This window comes from Callospermophilus lateralis, chromosome 6 (assembly GCF_048772815.1).
Source record: "Callospermophilus lateralis isolate mCalLat2 chromosome 6, mCalLat2.hap1, whole genome shotgun sequence".
Classification (NCBI taxonomy): Eukaryota; Metazoa; Chordata; class Mammalia; order Rodentia; family Sciuridae; genus Callospermophilus; species Callospermophilus lateralis.
The window spans coordinates 3237653-3260374 of NC_135310.1; the positions used below are offsets into that span (position 1 = coordinate 3237653).

At 51.4% G+C, this 22722-nt stretch overlaps 1 protein-coding gene across 3 annotated transcripts; it reads left to right on the plus strand.

The window, feature by feature from the left end:
* Positions 1 to 10980: 10980 nt before the first annotated feature.
* On the plus strand, positions 10981 to 18828 carry Tbxt (T-box transcription factor T). Of its 3 annotated transcripts, none has more exons than XM_076859376.1 (8): positions 10981 to 11186; positions 11610 to 11874; positions 12480 to 12614; positions 13410 to 13471; positions 13586 to 13647; positions 15238 to 15414; positions 16483 to 16612; positions 18555 to 18828. In XM_076859376.1, exons 1-8 carry the CDS (start codon positions 10981 to 10983, stop codon positions 18826 to 18828), a joined length of 1311 nt encoding a protein of 436 aa, XP_076715491.1. The 3 variants fall into 3 exon arrangements, with proteins under 3 accessions (XP_076715491.1, XP_076715492.1, XP_076715493.1); XM_076859377.1 differs by having other exon boundaries at positions 15241 to 15414; XM_076859378.1 differs by lacking the exon at positions 15238 to 15414.
* The last annotated feature ends 3894 nt before the right edge of the window (positions 18829 to 22722 follow it).

Genomic DNA, 22722 nt, shown 5'->3' on the forward strand with positions numbered 1-22722 from the left:
GTGGTTTCATGGCAGAATTCTACAAACCCCTGAGGAAGAAACGATGCCATTGTTCATGTGTGACTCTCTCAGAACACGGGAGCCAGCATGTGAAGGCAGGTGACCTCAGTTCCAGAGCCAGAGCAGGCGTGTGTCACCAGGAGGAAACACAGCCACCTCAGGCAGGGACACACTTGCTTTACTCTGGAAGAAAATGTGAACAGATGGGGCCTAGTGGTGCCGCTCGATTCAGTAAGTTCTGCTTATAATAAAGTAACAGGAAATCATGACTCGGAGGGAAATCCTTCAATCTGAAGGTGTACACACTCACACACACTCATACACGTAAAAATATACTTCACATCTTTCCCATTTTTATTCCATATAGTATGGGAAGTCTGACTCATATCATAGGAAAGAAAAAGATATAAAAGCTGTAAAGTCTATGAAACAAGAAATAAACTTTTCTTTTAAATAGAAAAATTCCAACAAATCTACAGATTGATTATTTGTTTGATTGTTTGGTTGATTGTTTGATTTGGAAGATTGCTGGAAAAAGGTGAAGATACAAAAATTGACTATATTTCTATATAGCAGCAAAAATTCAACAAAGGAATGTAATTTACAATGATGTATCAAAAATAGCAAACATGTAGGGATAATTTTAATGAAATTGTGCACCATGAAAACCATGTGCTATTTTTGGAGAATATTTTTTAATCTAAATAAATAAATGGATACACCTGTTTTGTGGATTGGAAGACTTGATACCATAATGATTTCAATTTCACACAAGTTATAGATTCTATATGATTCCAACTGTTATCCAATAGTTTTAATTTAAATACAACAAATTGATGCTAACACCTATATAGAAATGTAAAGTTTCAAGTAGGTCAAAATATTCCCTCTCTTGAAGACCCTGTACCAGTTCGGACAATGTTGTAGCAATAGGCATAGAATGGACCCGTGTGAACCTGCTCGCACACACACCAAGCACAGAGTACAGAGAAAGACCCTCGGCCACATGGGCAACCCTGGATGGGGGAAAACCACACCAATCAGTTCTGAATCGATCGTAGGTCCCAGGGGCAAAAGTACAACAAGTGAAGTCCTAAAATATAACTTAGGAAGTAACTTTATGCTGTCAAGTAGGGGAGACTTTCACAAGTAGGGTTCAAAAATCATTTTTCACTGAGAAAAACGTGAATGAAGTAGACAACATTAAATTAAAAACCACTTTTTTTTGGGGGGGGGGGCGGTGTCAAAAGACGTCCATGAGCTAATTGAGAGGTGAGACAAGGTAGAATAAAATATTTCCAGCACTGGTACCGGCAACAGGCTTGCAGACAAAATAGGTGAAGAACGCCGACAAACACAGAGCCCAAAGGCAGACAGCCGGACAGAGAAGGGAGAGGTTTGAACAGAGGTTCAGACCCACAGCAGATGGCCAGGGAGGCACCCAAGGTGGGCTCAGCCGCTTTAAAGGTCATCACCACAGGGACAGGTGGCCACCCTGTCCAGGATGACTACGGTGAAGAAAGACACGTGTGGACGTGGGCAGCCTGGATCCAGGCAGTGAGACCCCCTTCCTGTGTGCTGACCTGTCCACCTCTTTGCCTTCCTACTGTGTGTTTGAAACACACCCCTGAACCAGCGATTGAGAATCTGAACTCGGTCTGGGCGCTCCTGCCTGTGGGCTCTGCAGCAGCCCCCGGTGGGGAACGAGGAGGCAGCCTCTGCCTCCAGGCTCTCTTTCTGCCCTCCACCCCCCTAGGCACAGTGCAGGGAAGGCCGGTTCTGTCAGGGGAGGAGAAGGGGTCATGAGGCCCTCGTTTGCTTTATTTACTATGATTGAATTGACAGGTGCATGTCTCACATGTTACATGTGTGACCATCAACTGAGGAGCAGTTGGCACACTGGGAGGAGGTGCCAGGAGCAGGAGTGGGAAGGTGGGTGTGGGTGTTAGGTAGACCCAGGTGGATGGGTGGGAGCCGGTGAGGGGTCAGTCCAGGAAAGATGATTTTCCTCTTATTTTGACCTGAGCTTAACGACACTCCATCCACCCTGGATAAAGACTTGGGTGGCAAGACCCCCTGGGCTGCACATTTAGAGTCAACAGATTAAGGCAAAACCATTTTGGTTTAAAAAATGAGGGGAAAAAAGGTATTTCTGAACATATAAGTTGCCTCTAATAACTACACCTTCAGAAAATCATTTACAAGAATCTAATCCTCAAACATAATTACTCTTCACTAAGAGGATGGGGCAAAATTGACCAAAATGATGGTTTACTACAATAGCATGAGGCCACAGGGCATCTAACAGGTGAATTCAGCTACCATGATTAGCCAAAAAAAAAAAAAAGTCTCTGGACTTTGCATCAGGGTCCAAGTCAAAACTCTCACATGGTACGATTTAGATGCTGGGAGAACCGGGATCTGCTGGGTATTTACAACATCCTACAGTTTACACACAAACACGTCTCTCTGCTTTATGAGCAAATCATTTTAAAGGTATTTGAACTGCATTCAGAACTTTAGAACTCATCCTGGCAAGGAGTGGCTCTGGCCTCTTCTCAACAGATTCGCAGGACAGAAGGCAGCCCCAGTTCTGAGCTGGCACTGCCCACGAGTCCTGGAGGGGACAGCAAGTCATGCCCATTGCTTGTCCACTCGGCAGCACTTGCTGAGGGCTTGCTGTGCACACCTCCAGCTGCCGGGGGCACCCAGCTGAATAGGATGGGCAGTCACTGCCCTCTGCTCCATGGGGGTGTGGAGAGATTCTGTGGCAACTCCAGGAGGAGGTTGGAGCCATCATGAGGTTGGGAGAGTGCTGGGAGCCACAGCCAATTTATATGATGCATGGCATTTTTGATTGAAAGGTGACACCAGCTAGCCATTGAGATGATATGATTATGTTAAAAATTACATTCATATGGATACCGGACTCCTGCTGTTTACCTGGGCCTGCTGCGGGACTCCTGGAGAGTTCCCATTGGTTGGGAAAGTGCAGTAGGAGGGAATTCCGGGGGAAGTTTGGGCGCTGGGGGTGCGGGAAGGAACCGGCGGAACGCCGCGTGGGTGGATCAGGATTCTTCCTGGACGCAAACGTGGTATTTGGCGGTTGTTTCAAAAATAAAGTTTGTTCCTGTTTGAGTGGCTCGTGATCTTGTGCCCAGCCAGACAGCGGCAGGAGAGCAACTGTATAAATAGTCAACGAAGAAAGTGCAATGTCAAGTCATATCGAAGACAGAACTGTACTTCTGTAAAATCATATTTCTGTGGACTGAGTTGTAAGAACTCTTGGAAAAATTAGTAAGTTAGTTCTGGGGAAGGAAAGAAGGAAATTTGCAAAATTCCCACATCTTTCAGGAAGGAAGGAAGAGTTACTACTATTCTTCCTCCTATCTGGCTAAAGAATGAGTAAGAACTCAAGAAAAAGAAGTGGCCTAAGTAAATTATAATCCTTTAGCAATGTTTTCAACTTCCAGATAACTATATGTACACATTATAGTCTCCAGAAAGAAGAAAAAAATTGCCAAACTTGTTCACACAGGTTACATAGCCCTTATCCAAAATGCTAACCACAAGAAGTGTTTTAGATTTCAGTTTTTTGGATTTTGGAATATTTACATAGACTTTACCAGTTGAGTATTTCTAATCTGAAAATCAGAAATCCTAAATGCTTCCAAGTCAAACCTTTTGAGTATTGGTGCTTAACAAGTTTCAGATTTTGGAGCCCTTGGGATTTAGATTTTCAGATCAGGGATGTTCAGCCTGTAGGAAAAGAATAGTAGTAGGGAAGTGGCATATAAAGAATGTTCTAGATTGGGTCCAGTTCTTGAGCAAAAGGTCATGTGGACAGCAAAATGGTCAGCACATTCTCCCTGACCTTCTAACATTTGCTGTAGTGAAGAGGAAGACTTTGCTCAATGTGGAATACTGATGATTTCAGTCTTCGGTGAGACTGGTCATGGGATGCTTGTTTTTCAACCCCAGAATGACTGTGGCTCTGAGCTGGGTCATGGACCCACTTATTTTGGGAGACTCCTTCCTCACCTTGATGCGTAACCCAAAGCAGCACTGACTCAGAGCTACATCTTATTAACCTCCACAGACCATGTTTGCTTGATAACAGAGAAACGCAGGCTGGGTCTATCAGAGGACTTTCCTATGGGAGGCCAGAATTCACCTGGTGGCCAGTTAACTAGCCAACTGAAGGTGCACATTATTTCCTGATGTAAAATTTGCAAAATTCCCACATCTCTTAGTTTTAACTAGGTTTTAAAATTGTAATGTGAATTTATTTTCCCGCGGACACCAAGCCACGATGCACGTTTCAAGTGTGTGCTGTCCTTGGCTTCCACAACCCCCAGGCTTGCCCGGGTGCCCTGCTTCTCCACGCCTCTGTCCCAGGACCCTGCAGCTGTAATAGTGACATAGTTTGATCCTAAAGCCACCACTGGAGTGAAGGCTGCTTCAAAGTCAGAGGATGTGCCTGCCAAAGACCAGCGATGGCTGCCGAGTGGCCTTTGTCTGGAATGGCTGCAGCCCCCAGCTGACTTGGAGTTCCAGTCCCATGGCCACCGTGGCACTGGGCATGCTGCTGACCTTTCTGATCTACATTTTGCTTCCCAATGGGCATTTTAAACCCAGGCTGACGCCAACACTGCTGCGCAGGGTTCTTTGGAGACAGGCTGGGTCAGGTGCGCTGGCTTCCTCTCCAGCGGCCGCATCTGCGGTTACCACCAGCCTCTCAGAGCCCAGCGCAGGCCATTTAGGGTGAATGTGAGATTACTGGCCTTTCACCCAGAGTTCCGAAGGAATGAACCAGACCCTCTCCCCATTCCCGGACCCTCCCAGTCAGTTTCCTTCCACACTTGTGTGAATGGGGTGGACAGGAGAGGGGGAAATACATTGTTTCTACTTCCTGTATGTTTACCTTAATTTGATGGGAGTTCGGTTGGGTTTAAATGAGCACAACTCAGAAATCACATTGGCACTGCATTTGAACTCTCCAGCCAGCTTCTGCCGCCTGGGATAGAGGGGGCAGTTCACCCTACTGCACTGTCCCATCTCAAGGGCGATGTGCACAAGACAGTGAGCTCAGGTGCTTCTCCTGGTGCTCTGAGGGGCCGAGCCCCCTGGGAGCTGTGAGTGGTTGAAGCAGGCTCACTTCAGCCCAGTCCCTGGGGAGCCGAGATCCCAGGCTGTTCTCCAGGTGTCCCAAGTCCCCGCTCCGTCCCATTTGCATTATCAGTCTGGTTCCTGATAAGTGGGAAAGAATTACCTGAACCCCCTTTCCCTGGCCGGCAGCCTCTCCTGCCTCCACCCTCACACCCCCCAGCCAAAGCCTTCTGCAGATTTCTGCTCAGCGCTGCTGGTCGCCGTCCCTTCCCTGGCCCCACCACCACCCGTCCCCAGTGGGCTGAGACTCCATCGCTCCTGGTCCAGTCCTTCACAGCTGTCCTGGTCCACAGCGCTCACAGGAGTCTCTGCAAGGTGCCTGGGAAAGCAGGCTTCCCCTCCCCTTCCCGGATGTCTGCAGGGAGCGGTCCTCCCACTCCCCCTTCAAACACGGCCGCCCCTCCCCCGCCCCTCCCCACCCGGCCTTTCCTGGCCCCGTTAGCACCGAGGCGTCTCCAGGTAAGATCTGCCAGGTCCGCCTCCTGACTGAGCCTCCCCTGCTCTGCCCACAGGCCATTGTGTCTTGAGAGTCTCCACTGTCATTGAAATGAGGTGCTGTCTCTCAGTCTGCGGTTCTCATTTTGTTCCTTCTTATCTGTCTTCCTTAGATACCCAGGTTCTCTGCGGGTCCTCGCGTCCCCTGCTGTTCTGAGTGTCCTGTGGTTCCTCAACGGAGAGGACGTGTCCCTTCAGTTAGGAGGAAGTTCTGCTCTCTCCCAAGCTCCAAGGCCTCGGGTCCCCCAAGCCAGCCCCTACTCAGCACTGGCTTTCTCTGCCTCCTGGCTTCCTCTAGGGGATGTCAGCTCCCAGCAGGAGCTCAGACCTCCCTGTACCAGCCCCTTCCACAGCCAGGGTCACTGGGTTGTGTTCTGGACTTAGTGCCTGCCTTTTCTGCAGGTCAGGGGTGATGGAAACTAGAGCTTGCCCAGCCAGAACCTTTCCGTGTGCACTGCACCTGCCTGTCTCCCCGCAGTCTTTGCACAGGGGGACGGACTGGGGCTTCATGTTTAACCAGTGCCAAAGCAGGAGTCTGCAAAATAAGTTGGAGAGGGAGAGAGAAGATGTGTGTGTGTGTGTAGATACCATAACACTCACTAGTGGATGTGTGTGTGTGCGCGCGCGTCATGATTTTTGGAGCAGTTTAAAGCCTTCTACGGTGTTCCTTCCCTCACCACCTCTGCTCATTTCTATTCATCCTCAAAATCTCAAAACACAATTTCTGGGCTGGGGATATAGCTCAGTTGGTAGAGAACTTGCCTTGCATGCACAAGGCCCTGGGTTCGATCCCCAGCACCACAAACAAAACACACACACACACACACACACACACACACACACACACACACATACACACACACCCGCACACAATTTCCCCAGGAAGCCCTCCTTTGTCTCTTCCAGGCAAAGACTTCAATAAAGCTTGCTCTGGTCTGTGCCTCAGCAACTATGAGGCACCAACGTTCAGTCCCACACTCTGGGTTGAAATGCTCCATGCCACACATACGGGCAGCTCTTCTTTAGACACCTGTGCCACCTGCGTGGCCAGCCCCACCAGGAGCCAGGAGGAAGGATCTGTGGAGGGGCATCATCCTAGTGAGAGACCTCCCAGGCAGGCCCTGGGGAAGATAAGTAAGTCACAGGGAGCCTCCCACAAAGGTGGAGGACTGTGATTCCAGAGGCTGAGGGTAGGGGACACCCCCTGGGAGGTCAGCCTCCTGCACAAGGCAGCAAGCCTTGCCCTGTGAGCTCAAAGGCGAGAGGGAAGGCTACGGATGCCATGATGAGGGACTGAGGGACGTGAGGAAATCAGGACTGCCAGAAACCTGAAGTGGAGAGGAATAAAATCTGCATGGGCGGCAGTAAAACCCCTAAGTGACATGGAGGCGAGTTGACAGAGTGGTGTGGAAAAAACTTCACAGGCCACTTAATTATGCAGAAAGACCCCAGAGATGAAAAGAGATGGGGAGAAGGCGGCAGAAGCCAGAACAGGTAAGAGCTGAACTGGAAGCTCGGTTACCCCAGGTACAAACAGCTCTGCCCAAGGGCCCCTGGTGCAAGGGAGCTCTCCCCACATCCACCCCAAAGGATTTCACCAAATGAGATTCTCCTCTTAACCACATCACCAAGGAACCTGGGAGCTCCCAGAACTGCAAAATTAAGAATCCAGGCAGAAAGATCCCAAGTTACCCACCAGACAGTCCCCAAGGCCAGCTGCCCACAAATTTCTCCTCTGCAACCTCGAATTCCAAACAGAGCAGAAGTGCTGGAGTTTAAGAACTGTAAGGATCCAAGACCTCTAACCTTCGGCTTGCTGTGCTGGTTTGTTGGTTTTTAGTGTGTGAACTCCGGTCACTAAATCAACCAGAACACTGTCACCTGTGATACAGCACAGCTCTCAAGGCACAAGAGATGGAGTTTGGTTTTGAGGTGCAGCCCTCAGCTGCTTCCTATCTAATTCCACACCCTGCGGGGCTGCTCCCTCCTCTGCAGCTCATAGGAGCACATTGGGAAGCTCAGAGTGACAGCCTGGTGGCCTGCCTCTGCTATTTCCATGATGAATAAACTGTGCAGAGTGTACCTTGGAACTAGAGAGAGTCCTGGAACAAATGTGTATTTATTCTTTTCATCAAAAACCTCAGTCCCCTTAAACAACCCAATGTCCTTCATTTTTTCCCCTCCAGTGCTAAGGGGTATAAAGATTTGTGTCTTGTCACTTTTAAAACAATCACAAGAGTCACTGGGTTCCTTTCAAAGGGAGTGACAAACCAACAGATGACAGAATTATGCACTATTAGGCAATATTTACGATCACTTCTAATCTAGGACTTACCAGTGCTTTTTGTTAAGTCCGCTCAATCAGTGGGGGGATACAAAACGGAAAAAGAGGAGGAGGAGTACATGCCAAAATATGGATGGTGACTGCATTCAGTGCCTGGGGTCTTCGTTTTCATATATGTGACACGTATTATGTATGTATGGACTGACAGCATATTCTTTAATGAACACACATTATATTCTCAGGAAAAAAAAATGTTTTTTCTTGTAGGAAATTGTGAGTCACGGCCCTGGATGTAGTCCTCTGTGGGCTGGGTTTGAGCCTGCGCAGATGCAGGTGCACTGGAACCTGCTCCTATGTCCTAGGTTTTGTTTTCTGAGAGGGGTTGACCCCAAGGAAAACTGCCACTCTGGAAACAGATGTATTTCTTATGTTTCCTATGTCATTTTTTCTCAGTGGACAGTTACACCCGAGGCCTGGCCAGCAGGCCTGGCCCTATTTTCCTCTAAATGTCTGGGTGAGCCAAGGAGAGGTAGACCTGGAGGGAGAAACAGCTGGAAGTGCCTGTCCCTCCCTCCCAAGGAAGCACCTTGTTATTGACTGGGAACCCTTTACAGCCGCTGGAGGAAGCTTTTGGCTGTAAACTGTCATGCACTGCAGCCTTCCTTGAAAAGGCTGAGGATGGGCCTGGGCCTGAGAACCCAGGGAGGAAGATCTGAAGCCAGCCCCAGAAGTGGGGAGGCGATGTTTAGGAGGCACCCCAGCAGTGACACCAGTCAGTGACTTCCAACTGTACCTCTTCTGGATTATGCTCTTCATTCCTGGGGACATGTGTAGTGTGGAAATTTTATTGTGCATGTTAGAAATGTAGCATTCTCTTCTGGTTTCATTCTTGTTTGGCTGGACCCCCTGGAAGGACAGTTTTAGATCCACCTGTTAAGTATGGTAGTCTTCCTGAGCTTCCTGGGCCCTGGGAAGTCCACCCCAAAGCCACCAGAGGCCAGCTCCCCTCTGGGTGTCAGGGAGTGGCAGAGGTGGTCTGTTTCTGGGCCAGAGTTTAGAGACCTTCAACCACTTTGGACACACCTTCCTTTTGCCTCCACTTCCCTTCCACTTTGACCCTTTATTCTAAGTGCCAGGCTCAGGGGGATCTCAAGTCACAGTCCCCCAAAGAGAGTGACATGCATGGAGGCTTCCTGGGAGCCCCTGCGGGGGTGACCACCGCCTGCGGCAAGGCGTCTCAGAAGGGCCCGGGTGTCGGAGCAAATGAGGTCCTTTTGGTGTCCCTGCAGAAGGAAACTCCCTCTGGGGCAGGCCCCGGGAATCTCCATACACCCTAGACAACAAAGAGGAGCAAGGCGGACACCAACTAGGTGACATCTCTTCCGCTGGAAGTAGGAGGACGCAGAAAGAAGCCCTAGAAGCATTCCCATCCCACCCAGGGGATCTGGGCACCCTCCTGGGGGCTGGCTGCTGGGAAGCCCTCTTCAAAAGTCCCGGGCGGTCCAGCCCAGTTCCAGGGAAGAACCCCTCCTGCGGCTTCTCCAGCAATCCCACCCCAGAGCGAGCCTAGCCTCGCTCGGGGAAGTCTGGGGCTCAGGACCGTCAAAACGGGTGCCCCACCTGACGAGTTGGCTTCTTCCAGAGGTCGTGGGGGCGGGGAGCGTGCGAAGAGCGGGAGACTGAGGCAGGACACAGGCTCCGTGAACACGGTGGCGCGGCGTTCAGAGCGAGAGGCAGAGCTTTGGTGGGAGACTGCCTCTTTCCCCTTCCCGGGCTCGGGTTTAGAGGAATGTTATTGTTTAAAGAGACCCCATTGAACTATTTCCTGCTTGTTGTCACCTTCCCCTCGCTCTCCCCGCGGAGGTTCTCACCGAAAGGTAATAAACCAGCTGCTCCGACACCGCTTGGCGCTGCGGCGGGTGGGGACACGCGCCCACCGTCCTCACGAACGATCCCGGGACGACGGCGGCCAGGCGCACCCCGGCCACACTCAGAGCACGCGCGGCGCAGAGCTGTCTCCCAAATCCTGTTTTCATCAGGGGCCGAGGAAACTTCCTAGAAGGGGTCACTTTATTTTTTTTCCGCTCCTGGGCACACTCCGCGCGCGGTGCTTCCCTCTCCAAACAGGTGAGGGCGGCGGGGAAGTGGGTCGCCGTGGTGGGCGTTAGTGGCACCACCTGAGATCGAGACCGGTGTGCGGGAACTGCCCGATGGAGGACCAGCACCCCGGGGCCCGGGCAGGCGCGCCCCCGAGCCGGGCTGTGGTCCCAGAGGGGACTCGGAGCCTCTGGCCCGGGCGCAGGGAGCGCAAGGCGGACTCTCGGGTTGGCACGGCCGCGGGATCTGGGGTGCGCCCGGGGAGAGCGCAGGGTGCCGGGCGAGGGAGTTGGGGAGCGTCGCGGGCGGCCGACAGCCCCTGGCCGAGGTGCGGGCCGGGCGGGCTCCGGTGCCGGCTCCCTGCCTCCCTCCGCGGTCCGCGGGCCCGCCCCGCCGCTTTGATGGAGGTGCAAACATTTGGGGGAGGGCGGGGGTGTAGGGACTGGGCCGGGCGCGAGGGCCGGGGCCCAGGATTTACAGGAAACAGGCGCGCGGGAGCCCATTGTTGGCCCCGGGCCGCCCGGGCCCGCCCGGCCGGGTCTGATATGGCCGCGCCCGGCCAATGGGCAGCCGTCCCGCACTTCAAAGGCTACGCAGCCCAATCCGCCGCGCCCCCCTCCGCTGCAGCCTCGGCTCTATTTATGGGGAGGGGACAGAATTTCTCTCCCCAGAGATCTACTCTAGTCTTGCCTCGCGGGAGTTCAAGTGGAATCTCTTCTTCCCCTAGCCCCCGTCCCCCGCCCCCGCCCCCTCCCCCCACGTCCCGATCCTGATCCTGATCCTGGCGCTTCTCCCGCGGCTGTGTTTCGATCCGGGCGCCCTTGCGGGTCTTGGCCCGTGAGACCACTTTCTCGGAACAGCAGCCGAGAGGCGTGAAGGTGGCTCTAGGGTAGCGATTCGGAGCTCCGGGGAGGTGGGGTGGGGCGGGAGGGAGGATGAGCGCCCCAGGCACTGAGAGCGCGGGGAAGAGCCTGCAGTGCCGAGTGGACCACCTGCTGAGCGCGGTGGAGAGCGAGCTGCAGGCCGGCAGCGAGAAAGGCGACCCCACCGAGCGCGAGCTGCGCGTGGGCCTGGAGGAGAGCGAGCTATGGCTGCGCTTCAAGGAGCTCACCAATGAGATGATTGTGACCAAGAACGGCAGGTAGGAGCGCGTCTGGAGCTCGGGCAGCCTGGGGTGTCTCCTACCGTGGGACGCTCTTTCCCCATAAGGAGGACTTCTTTCCCTCCCGTTAACAGCCCCTGGTGACTCCTAACCATTATCCCCCTGGGATTTCTCTGAGGAGGGACTGGAACCTCAGGTCCTCGAGGTGCCTCGATTCTCGAGGTGTTTTGGCCTCTAGCGCTGAAAGCCTTCCCTAAAAGCTCTCTTCCTCGGCTGCCTCCAGGAGGCCAAGGGACAGTCTGTAGGCCGCCTGGGCCCAGGAGGCGGGAGGCTCCGGGAAAGGGAGAGCTTGGAAGCTCCGGTGGACGTTCTCCAGGAGGCCCGAAATAAAACAAGTCTCTGGGCTCCAGCCTCCCGCATAACGGATCCGATCGGGTCCTCCTGCCGCGCCCTGTTTTCCAGGAGGATGTTCCCCGTGCTGAAGGTGAACGTGTCCGGCCTGGACCCCAACGCCATGTATTCTTTCCTGCTGGACTTCGTGGCCGCCGACAACCACCGCTGGAAGTACGTGAACGGGGAGTGGGTGCCCGGGGGCAAGCCGGAGCCGCAGGCGCCCAGCTGCGTCTACATCCACCCCGACTCGCCCAACTTCGGCGCCCACTGGATGAAGGCGCCCGTCTCCTTCAGCAAAGTCAAGCTCACCAACAAACTCAACGGAGGGGGCCAGGTAGGCGCGCTGGAGCTGGAAGGGCCAAGCCGGGCTGGGGCGGGAGGGCACGCCTGCGCTGCACCTTCTGTGCGGAGACCTTGGAGGGACGCTGCTGGACCGGAGGTGACCTCTGTCCTGGAGAAGCTACCACATTAGCTCTGTTTATGTTAATCTGATAAAGGTCACACCAATTCTGGGGGCCAGGGGATGGGAGCCCCCATGCTTGAAGGTTTCCTGCAGGCCTGAGCCTGGAGAATGTTGTGTTCTGGTCTCACCTAGAGGTGAGAGCAGTAAGAATGAAGTCTTGACAAACTTGCTCTTTAGTCTGGAATTGATCCTGGAAGACCTGACACCTCAAAAGCTACAACTAGCCCTTTAAAGGCTGCTGTAGCCCTGCCGGAGGCCTAGCGCGCCTTCCTATCAGCCTAGCGGTTTCCTGATGATGGGGTTACCCTGACGTGTAATCGCAATCCCTCTTCCCAAACACATCCCTCAACAGCAGAGGCCCTTTCCCAGAGCTGGAGGACTTTCCGAAGCTTGGATGTGATTCTCTTCCACAGCAGATGGAAGGATGCTTTGTCTGTCTCCCTGGAAAGAGTTCTGACTGGTTTTGAATATTTCAGATCATGTTAAACTCCCTACATAAGTACGAGCCTCGCATTCACATAGTGAGAGTCGGGGGTCCCCAGCGCATGATCACCAGCCACTGCTTCCCGGAGACCCAGTTCATAGCAGTGACAGCCTATCAGAACGAGGAGGTGAGAGGGCTGGCTCCTGCCCTGGGGAGTCTGGGGATGGGAGACCCTGCCTGATGGTGTGTCAGAGGCCACCGCTCAGTACCATTTCAAATTTACCATGACTCAAGTGGAGGCACCAGGGGAAAAAGTTTAAAATGAACATTCATTCAAGCACCTTCCCCCTTTTGTGAACACAACATATTTTCCTTTTTAGCTATCTGTAAGATTGCCTAAAACTGGAAACATCCACGAGATTCTTGAAATGAAAAGATGCTTACAGTATTTAGGCTGAGCTCTGTGAGACCCTCTTAGGCGGCAGAGGGGCATCTCCTGTGTTTGGAAATCTTCCTGAAAGAGTGGGTGGCATCTTTCCCCAGCCTGCAGAGTGAAGCCTGCATTCCAGTACTGGCTGGGTGCTTGCAGATAATTCTAAGTGAAAATTTGTGATTGGTTGGTTAAGTTGTCAGTGTTGCAATGTTGACCAGAAACTAAAACCAGCAAGTACATTACTATTTCCTTGGCAACCCCAGTTTATGTTTTGAGCCCTTTTGATTTGTACGCATGGGATATTTTGGGGAGTAGGCTAATTTTAGTATGAATTCCACTCAGAAATTGGCATTTAAAATTTTTCATAAATTTATTCTCCTTTGCAATTTCTCAGCTACTTCAGACCCAAATAGAAAAATACGTCTGAAAAGAGTTCTCACTGGTTTTGAATATTTCTAGGTGGCACTAGTGCTTCTCAATTTCTTGGTGCTAAACTAAATCCTCTGGTAATGAACAATCCACTAAGAGATAGACTTTCTCGTTTTTCAGATCACAGCTCTTAAAATTAAATACAATCCATTTGCCAAAGCTTTCCTGGATGCTAAAGAAAGGTGAGAGAATTCCAACTCTACCCCCCCACCCGCCCCGCACAGAACTATTTGGAAATGCAAAGTATTTTCTGATATTTCTCCTTCTTGACAAGTTGCTGCAATTTTTTTCAACAGAAGTGATCACAAAGACATGATAGAAGATGTGGGGGACGGCCAGCAGCCGGGGTTCTCCCAATGTACGGTTTGTTGCCTCTGCCTCCTCCATGTTTCTGGGCTAGAATTGCTGAAATCTAGAAGCCAGAAATGAAGCCACACATGTTTGTGGGTGTGGATGGAGAGCAGGATTGCCCTTTGTGCCGCCAGGCTCATGGCCTCTGGTGTGGAAGCTGCCAGCTCGTCTCCAGCCTGCTCCCTGGGGAGGTGTATGCTCACAGTCAGGGACCACTGATGCTGATCTGGGTCTTTTGTTTTGCTCAGAGGCAGCTTCAGTGCCTAGGATGGGCTATTGGGACCTTGGTAGGAAGTAGACTTGGGGTAAGAAGAGAGTCTAGCTCATCATACTGTCTTTGAGTGGTTCCTATTCCTTTAATCCTAGTGACTCAGGAGGCTGAATCAGAAGGACCACAGTTTGAGGCCAGCCTGAGCATCTAATGACCTCCTGTCTCAAAATGAAATATACTAAGGGCTTGGGACATAGCTCAGTGGTAAAGCACCCCTGGGTTCAATCCCAGTACCAAATAAATAAGTAAATGAGGAAGAGAGGTGGGGGGAGAAAGGGGGCTGGGGGAGGAAGAGAGATCAAGATCCTACTTTTGTAAGTGGTTGCAAACTGAAGAATGGAGCTGTGGGAAGCTTGTGAGCTACCCCACCCCCACCGCGGGTTGTTTTGGAACTATGGTTGGTAAGATGGGCAGTTCTGCTTTAAGTCTCACTCTTTAGGAGTTACAGGGTTTGGAGGCTGGAGCAGGTATTAACAGTGACCTCCATGAAGAGAAAGAAGTGCTCCTTCTAAACTTTCCTGTCCACCCAGGGAGGGCGGGAGATGTTGAGGAATTGACTGTAGGGAGTACAGAGCCAGTGCTTGCTGGCTCTTCACAGGTGGCAGGAACCAGCCTCCCGCCGTCTTCTACTCAGAATGGACGTTTTCAGCCTGTCTTCTAGGCTGAGTTAACAGGGGCGTCCTCTGGAGCAGTGCGCTGGGAGCAGAGTGAAGGGGTCCTTAGGCCAGGGCGGCTGCGCATTGCTTAGTTTGGAGATTGGAGCAGAGTAGTTGTCTCCCTGTGGTTTGCTTTTTCTGAATTTAAAAAAAAAACACTTAAAAAGAAGAATGAAGAAGTTGGAGTTTTAGAGGACAGAACAGTTTTGAATAGCAGGGAGAAGGAGGGAGACTGGAGAGATTAAAACGTAGAAAGGGAAAGCAAATGATGGGGCGGCTGGTCCCCCAGAGGAGCAGGGCAGCTGCGCCCCAGGCTCCAGACATCCCCGCTGACATTGCGCCCTCTCAGCTGACAGGAGGCCCCCTGCCATGGCCGGGGCGTCCTCAGGTGTGTTACTACACATCCGCTGTGGTCGAGGCTCAGGTCACTGGGTAGAGTTTCCTCAGGTTTCCTCGATGCCCACAGGTTTGAAACTTTAGCCTGTAGAGTATGGGGCTGATGTCCTGCAACGCCTTGAGGTGTGGGTGGCCTTGAGGTGTGGGCGGCACGGAGTGCTGGCTCAGGATCCTTCACCTCTGCAGGACTCTGGGGAAAGGGACCAGCCCTCCCTGGTTTCTCCTTAATAACAGCCGCTACAAAGGCCAGTCTCTCAGTATTCTTTTCTCACAGCAGGGGGGTGGCTTCTTCCTGGAACCAGCACCCTGTGTCCACCGGCCAGCCCCCACCCTCAGTTTGGAGGCCCCCTCTCTCTCCCTTCTACCCACGGCTGCGAAAGGTACCCGGCCCTGAGGAACCACCGCTCAGCCCCCTACCCCAGCCCGTATGCTCATCGGAACAATTCTCCAAGTAGGTCACAGTCTTTCTACCAGGGGACAGTGGGTGGCTGCAGACAGAGACCTTCCTTTGACACTCCAGGTCTTAGGGTCAAAACAGACTTTGCTCTCACATCTGCACTGGGGCCAGCTGCACCTCAGAGATGCTGACCCTGGGCTCTTCCTGTCTGCGTGCCCCAGAGTTCTGCTCAGACTCAACACAGCAGGCTCTGCCAGTCGCTCTCTAGCGGGAGACCCAGGCGTGGATAGTTTGCGTCTCTCTCTGAAGTGATCAAGCTGGATCAGCCTTGCCCAGGACTTCCTGACTAGCCTAGTGAGACTGGGTGTCACCTGAGAACCCATAGTCTCAGGCCCACCCCAGATCTACCCGCTCAGTAGCTGGGTGGGGGACAGCCCTCTGGTGGTCTGGTGCTTGCTTTCATGTCCTGAAGGTTGGCACAGCCTGTAAAGACCCCTGGTCTAATTGTCTCAAGCACTCTGTGTGCCCAGACCGACGTTGGTGTGCCCCAAACAGAGGAAAATAGCCAAAGAACGCCATCAAGCCATCAAGCCATGGCAGCTGACCTCAAAGGAGAGGAGTGGTCTTCGGCCTTGTTCCCCGGAGGGGGAGACCCTGAGGCTGGAAGATCCTATTTTTAATTTGCCTGCAGTAATGGTTTTCATAGCCCATTCATTGCTTATGAAATAACCCGTGGGGAAAGACAGGTTGAAATGGCACTTATTCTTAAGTGTAAAGTTAACGTATTGGGCTATGGGTGTGGCTCGGGGGTAGCCGGCTTCCCAGCAGGAGTGAAGCAGTCAGGACCAGAGGCTAAGCTATCCCTAACTGGGTCTAGAAGTCAGTCTCTGCAGAGCAGAAGGATCTCATGATAAAGGAAAAAGCTTGGGCTTATTGGAAAGTATTTTCAAATGTATTTGGCAATAGATGTTCACCTGATGCCCAGTGAAGCAGCTGATGGATTGTGCTCTGTGTCCGCTGGGTCCACCATTGTCCTTGGTGCTGGGTGGTCCCAGCTGTCAGCAGCACACACCTGTTGCTCTTGGGAGACCCCCTCCTGTAACTGTGCCCCTTGTCCCCCAGCCTACTCCGACAACTCGTCTGCCTGCCTGTCCATGCTGCCGTCCCATGAGAACTGGTCCAGCCTCGGGGTGCCTGCCCACGGCAGCATGCTCCCAGGGAGCCACAGTGCCAGCCCTCCCGCCGGCTCTAGGTATGGATGTCTGGGGAGCCATCCACACCCTCCCGTGACCTCAGGCTGGGTCCATCATCTGGGCCGTTTCTCCCGTCCGACCGTGTACCTGTGGGCAGTTGGGCTTCTCCTTGCAGTTCTGCTGTGAGCCACATGTGTCCAGATGTGTTCCTCGGCTGGCTGCCACGTCCCCGCTCACATTCTGCTCCCTGCACGTCTCCTGGGGGAGCTCGCCTAAGGAAACCCAGGGCCGGTCTTGGCTTTGCGCTGTACTATCCTCACTTCTCTGTGCCTCAGCTTCTCCCCATGTAGAAAGAGCACACTAAATCATGGGCTTCCGCGGTCCCTCCCAGGTGGGTGGGATCACTAGGTGTAGTTGAAACTTTTTACAACCTTTTCTGACAGGAGCCAGCTGTTCAGTTAGGGAACAAGTGTTTCGGCTTTCCTGTGGACATAGGATCACAGTCCTGGACATACATGCAGGCACAGGTCAAGAGAAGTCTTTATTCTTTTTCAGATTAAGTCAGGAAAAGGCTTCTATTTACCTGAAAATTATGTAGTCGGAGAATAGCTCAAACACCAGCAGGCCTGCGGTTCACTGAAAGTCAGGCCTCTGTAGATCAACATAGTAGCAAAAAAATAGCAAAGCTGTCAGTGGACCCTCCTTTTCCAGAGGAAAAAGGCCCAGGGCAGAGGGAGGCTGCAGTCGCTGATCCTGATGGCAGGCTCAAGGCATTTGATGTCTGCAGAATATTAGTATATGCCTGAGATCTTCATTCTTTTTGTCAAGGAAATAGTTCTTTAATAAGAATCTAATAGTCTGTTCTTATGCAGATAGCACAGTTTTCAAGGGCTCTGGTGGCTGTCCCCAGTCACATGACCTGCGGCCTACCCTGCAGACCCAGGGCTCAGTGTGGAGTGCTGGGTATTTCCAAGCCCCTGCTCAGCTGAGAACAGAGCAGAAGTCTACCTGATTAGCTCAGGCTTGCTGCAAGGGCCACTGCCATTACATGTAGGACACGGCTTGGTCCACAGTCCAGCGATGTGAAGTAGGCCCCATTACGCATTTGCGGAAGAATGCTGGAAAAAACGTTCCACTAAACAGAATTTTAGCATGGTTTAGTAGTTTTCACTGCTATGTGCTTAGATGAAAGGATTTAGTAAGCATTTTCAATATCCTCCTTTTGGGGACGTACTAGAGATTGAACTTTACCACTGAACCGCACTCCCCACATCCTTTTTAATTTTATTTTGAAACAGCCTTGCTAAGTTGCTCAGGCTGGCCTCCAACTTGTGATCCTCTGGCCTCAGCCTCCTGAGTTACTGGGATCACAGGTTGTACCACTGGCCTTGCGACACCCTGTTTTATACCTGGAGACAGCTGGAAAAGTAGTTGGAGGCTGAGCTCATGTGCCACAGCTAATGAAAGCAGGGCTGGACTGGCTTCTGGTCCAGCTCCAGGGTCTGTCCCTCATCACCCATGCTGATGAGAAGAGGTAGGGCTCCTGGAGTGTTGTCAGAGCGCCTTCCGATCAGCCGTCCAGCTGCATCTGGCCTTGACCTTGAGAACCACAGCTGTGTTGTGCAGCATGCTAATTAAAAATGCAGCTTCCTCTGGGGACCCTCGTACACTGGCTCCGTGCGTCTGAGGAGTCTGCATTCTGCTGGAGAGCACAGAGTGGGCAGGGTGCTGGCAGCCTTGGTAGCAGTGCCCTGCCGGGAGCTGGGTGTTGGTCAATACTCTTTTTAATGTTTTGCTTCTTGTTAATAGATACGATAGGAGCTTCTGTACTCCTCAGAATGTGGTCATTTAGTAACATGGAGAAAATGACCTGCTTGAAAAGCCGAGAAATGTGATCAGTAATATCCTTAGGAATGGGATCCTGAGCCCGTCCCCCTCCCTTCCCACTCTCTGCATGTCCGACCCTTTCCTGCCCCTGACTGCTGTGTTTTTCTGTTTCAGCCAGTACCCCAGCCTGTGGTCTGTGAGCAACGGCACCATCACCCCAGGCTCCCAGACGGCCGGGGTGTCCAACGGCCTGGGGGCCCAGTTCTTTCGCGGCTCCCCCGCACACTATGCACCCCTCACCCATGCAGTGTCTGCCGCCTCGTCCTCAGGCTCCCCACTGTATGAAGGGGCTGCCACGGTCACAGACGTTCCTGAGAGCCAGTATGATGCCTCGGCCCAAGGCCGCCTCATCACCTCCTGGACACCCGTATCCCCGCCTTCCATGTGAACCCAGCCCTATCTCCAGGGACAGTGACTTTGCTGTGGTAACTGGCATTGACTGGACCGAACTGCTGGGCATGGTGTGTCAGGCTGGTGGGACCAGGGGAGGAACGAGCCGGGCCAACTCCATGCTAAAGTCAGATAAGGACCTGCGAGGTACCCACCCTACACCCCTTGCTCATCATCTGCAAGAGAGATGTGCCCACTACTGGTGACTCAGTCTGGAGTGGACGTGGGGCCTGGTTCCCCATGGTTCATAGTTGGAAATCCTTTGCCGGGTCCCCAAACTATGGATTTGTTTCTCACACAGCAAGTAGGGTGACTTTGGTGCACCAGAGTCTGTAAGCTCCACTGTCCTGCTTTAGGGAGACACAGAGCACACTTTCCATTCTCTTCCTTGTTGCTTTTGAGTAGTTAGATTTGAGCTGTTAAGGACAGAAACAATTCAGAGTGAGGACAGCAGATTGCAGTTGAGCTGCCAATGACTGCACCGCCACTGGAAGGTGTGATTTTGAGCAGACATACGTAGCTAACCTCTTGTATTGTGAAATCAACTCTTTTATATTTTCCTTTTGACAAAAAAAGTAGCCAAAGACAATCGGCAGAAAGCATTTTCTGCAAAATAAAGGCAATATACAAGATTTGGTTGTTCCAGTTATTATTTAAACGCCTCCTTTTGGGGTGAGTCTATTCTTATTTATGGCTGGGGCAAAAGACTTTCTCCCAAAGAATCATTTTTATCTATCACGGACCTTGGTGTATTGCAGAAATGGAAGTGAAATTCAGACATATTTAGTGCTGACTGTCACGAAATGCAAGTGGTATTAAGGGATTTTTCAAGAGTTTTAATTACATAGATGATCAGGGACGGTGACAGGAGCATACTGATGTACCAAAGATCAGTGTGGAAGGTCCACTGGATGCCAGTGCGTAAAGGGGTTGATAAAAGTCATTGTTCAAGCGGTCAAGTGTGGGACATCATTGGGACACCTCCTCACTGCAGCCAGGACAGTCGGGCTGGCCTGGGGCGATCTCTCCATGTGCTGGCAGAAGCCCTGGCACTGGCCCTGCCTCCCGCCTAGCATTCCAATACCAGGTTGTGCGAGCAGTGACGAAGTGGGAAAAGGCCCCTCCCAGAGCCACTGCTAACCCGACTGCTCAGTCCCTGGCTTTCTCCAGACTCTGCCTGACATTTCCAGGATGAGAACTGACTTTTTTGCCTTCTTGAGAACAAGCCCAGCATTTGAGTTGCTGGAGTTTCAGTGAGACTTGTGCCTGCTTCCCAGGGGCTTGTGGACACTGTCCGAGGAATGAGTTTGGACCATAGGTCCTCTCCAGACAGGTGCTGGGCCTGCTGGAGAAGGACCGGGGACTTAGGGAAGGAGGCCAGGCAGGGACAGGGCCTCTGTCTTCTCAGAGTGGCTGGTGTCTCCTTCCCTGGGATCACCTCCGACTGCTTGGCTGGGGCTCTGGTTTGGCTCTTGGGTTTTTCCCCGGTGCCTTGGCAGATCTTCAGTGGTGCTAGAACTGTGGGGAGGAGGAGCCTTGGTGGACTGGAGGAGGAGCTGCAAGTGGCCCAGGTGTCCCTGGAGGGTGCCCTGGGGACGTGTGGCTGCCCCACTGCCAGATCCACCACTGTGAGGGACATTGCATGTGTGGACGATGAATGGTGTCTTGACTGCCTGGCCCTTTAAAGGTCCAGAATTCAAATTCAGAGACTTGATATCTTAAAAGTCCTGTCTGTGTCTTTCTGCTGATAAAGCGGTGACTATATAATGGGAAAAATCAAATTTTGTATAAAAGTCTGGATTTGAATACAGTAATTCCCCTCATCCATGGGGCATAGTCCAAGACCTCAGTGAATGCCTGAAACCCCCAAAGATAAATTTAATTATTATTAAATATATTAAATAATTATTATTAAACACCCAATAATTTTTTAAAAGGACTGGGCTTACATCTGGGCTTAAACTCCATCATATATATAATTTATATATTATATTTATATGTTTATACATATATTTATATAAACATACCTGCAACGGAGTTTAATTTATAAACCAGGCACAATAAGAGGTTAATGCCTATAATCCCAGCAGCTTGAGAGGCTGAGGTAGGAGGATCTCAAGTTTGAGGCCAGCCTTAGCAACGTAGCAAGGCTGTAGGCAACTTAGCAAGACCCTGTCTCAAAATAAAAAATAAAAAGAGCTGGGAATATGGCTCAGTGCTAAAGCACCCCTGGGTTCAATCTCCAGTTTAATCTCTCTCTCAGGGGTTAGAATAGCAGGACTATTCTTGTGCTTTGGGGCTGTTGTTAGTAAAGCAGGTATTACTGAACACAATCACGGTGGTGCCCACATGGCAGAGGCTCCAATGGGTGGCACAGAGTAGGGGTATATGGTGTAGGTAGGCTGCACAGCAGGAAGGTTCATGCCCCAGGTGGAATGGAGCTGGCTGGCACAAGATTTCACAGGCTTCTCAGAATGGTGCACTATTTAAAACCTACAAGTGGGTTTTCTTTCTGGAATTTACCATTTAATATTTTCAAACTGAATTTGCAGAAAGAAATATTGTGGATAAGAAGGAGACTACTGTAGTCACTTGCCTTACTTGCTGCAGGACTTTAGGAAAGTTGGTTCTCGACTTCAGAATCTCAATTTCCTTACCTGTAAGTTTGGAGAAAGAAGATGCTCATTCATTGGGATGCGCGTGAGAAGTAACAGAGACAAGGACCTTGGGAAGTAGACAGAAACAGTAGCGTGTGCTGTAGGCCTTGTGGCCAGATCATGAGCCCGTGGAGTGAACTGCAAGCCCAGCTCTTTATGAACTCAGAAGTGGTTGCTGTAAGTGGGAAGCCTAGGCAAGAGCTCAAGCCACCTGTCCCAGTTTGGAATGCAAATCCCCTTCATGCCTGCTGAGTAATCCCCATGAATTATTTCTCTACAAAAATTCAGGTGGACTCTCAGTTGTTCATGAATGAAACACTCCTACTTTACTTTTTAAAAAGAAACTATATACATATACACAATAGCTAAACTGTGCAACCAACCTAGATGCCCTTCAGTAGATGAATGGATAAAGAAACTGTGGTATATAAACACCATAGAATACTACTCAACATTAAGAGAATAAAGTTATGGTGTTTGCAAGTAAATGGATGGAGTTGGAGAATACCATGCTAAGTGAAACAAGCCAATCCCCAAAACAAAGGCCAAGTGTCCTCTCTGATAAGTAGATGCTGATCCATAACGGGGAGGCGGGAGGCGTGGGAAAGACGAGGAACTCTGCTGGGCAATGGGGAGGGAGGGTGCGTGGGAACAGGAGAGATGGTGGCGTGAGATGGGCATCATTTCCCCAGGTACACTTATGACTGCTCATAGGTATGACGCTACCTCGTGTACAACCAGAGGAATGTAATATAAAGTTGTGTTGCAGTTGTGTACAATGAATCAAAATGCATTCTGCTGTCATGTACACCTAATTAAAAAACAATAAAATAAAAAGGATAAAAAAAGAACTACACAATCTGAGTCACACACCTTTGGGCTTACAGCTGGGACTGACCAGGCTGGAAGGTGAGAGTGACTTTCCAGTGACTGTCTCAGCAACTAAGGCTCCATGTTCTGGGTTACCTCCTTTCTCCTCAGGGAGGAGGTGTTAGTGGGAGGCAGGGATGGTGCTTTCTAATAAGAAGGTGAATTGTGAAACGTGCATTTAGAAATCAAAATTGAACGGACGCATTCCTGGCCAGGCGTGTGGGTGAGTCGATAAGTGGCATGTATATGCATATGTGTGGACGTTGACATTCATGTACATGGGAGCAGGTTTATCATGGGCACTGGCTGTCACCAGTGTCTCCAGGTCCCACTGGAGACCCTGCAAAGCTGGAGACCCTGCAAGC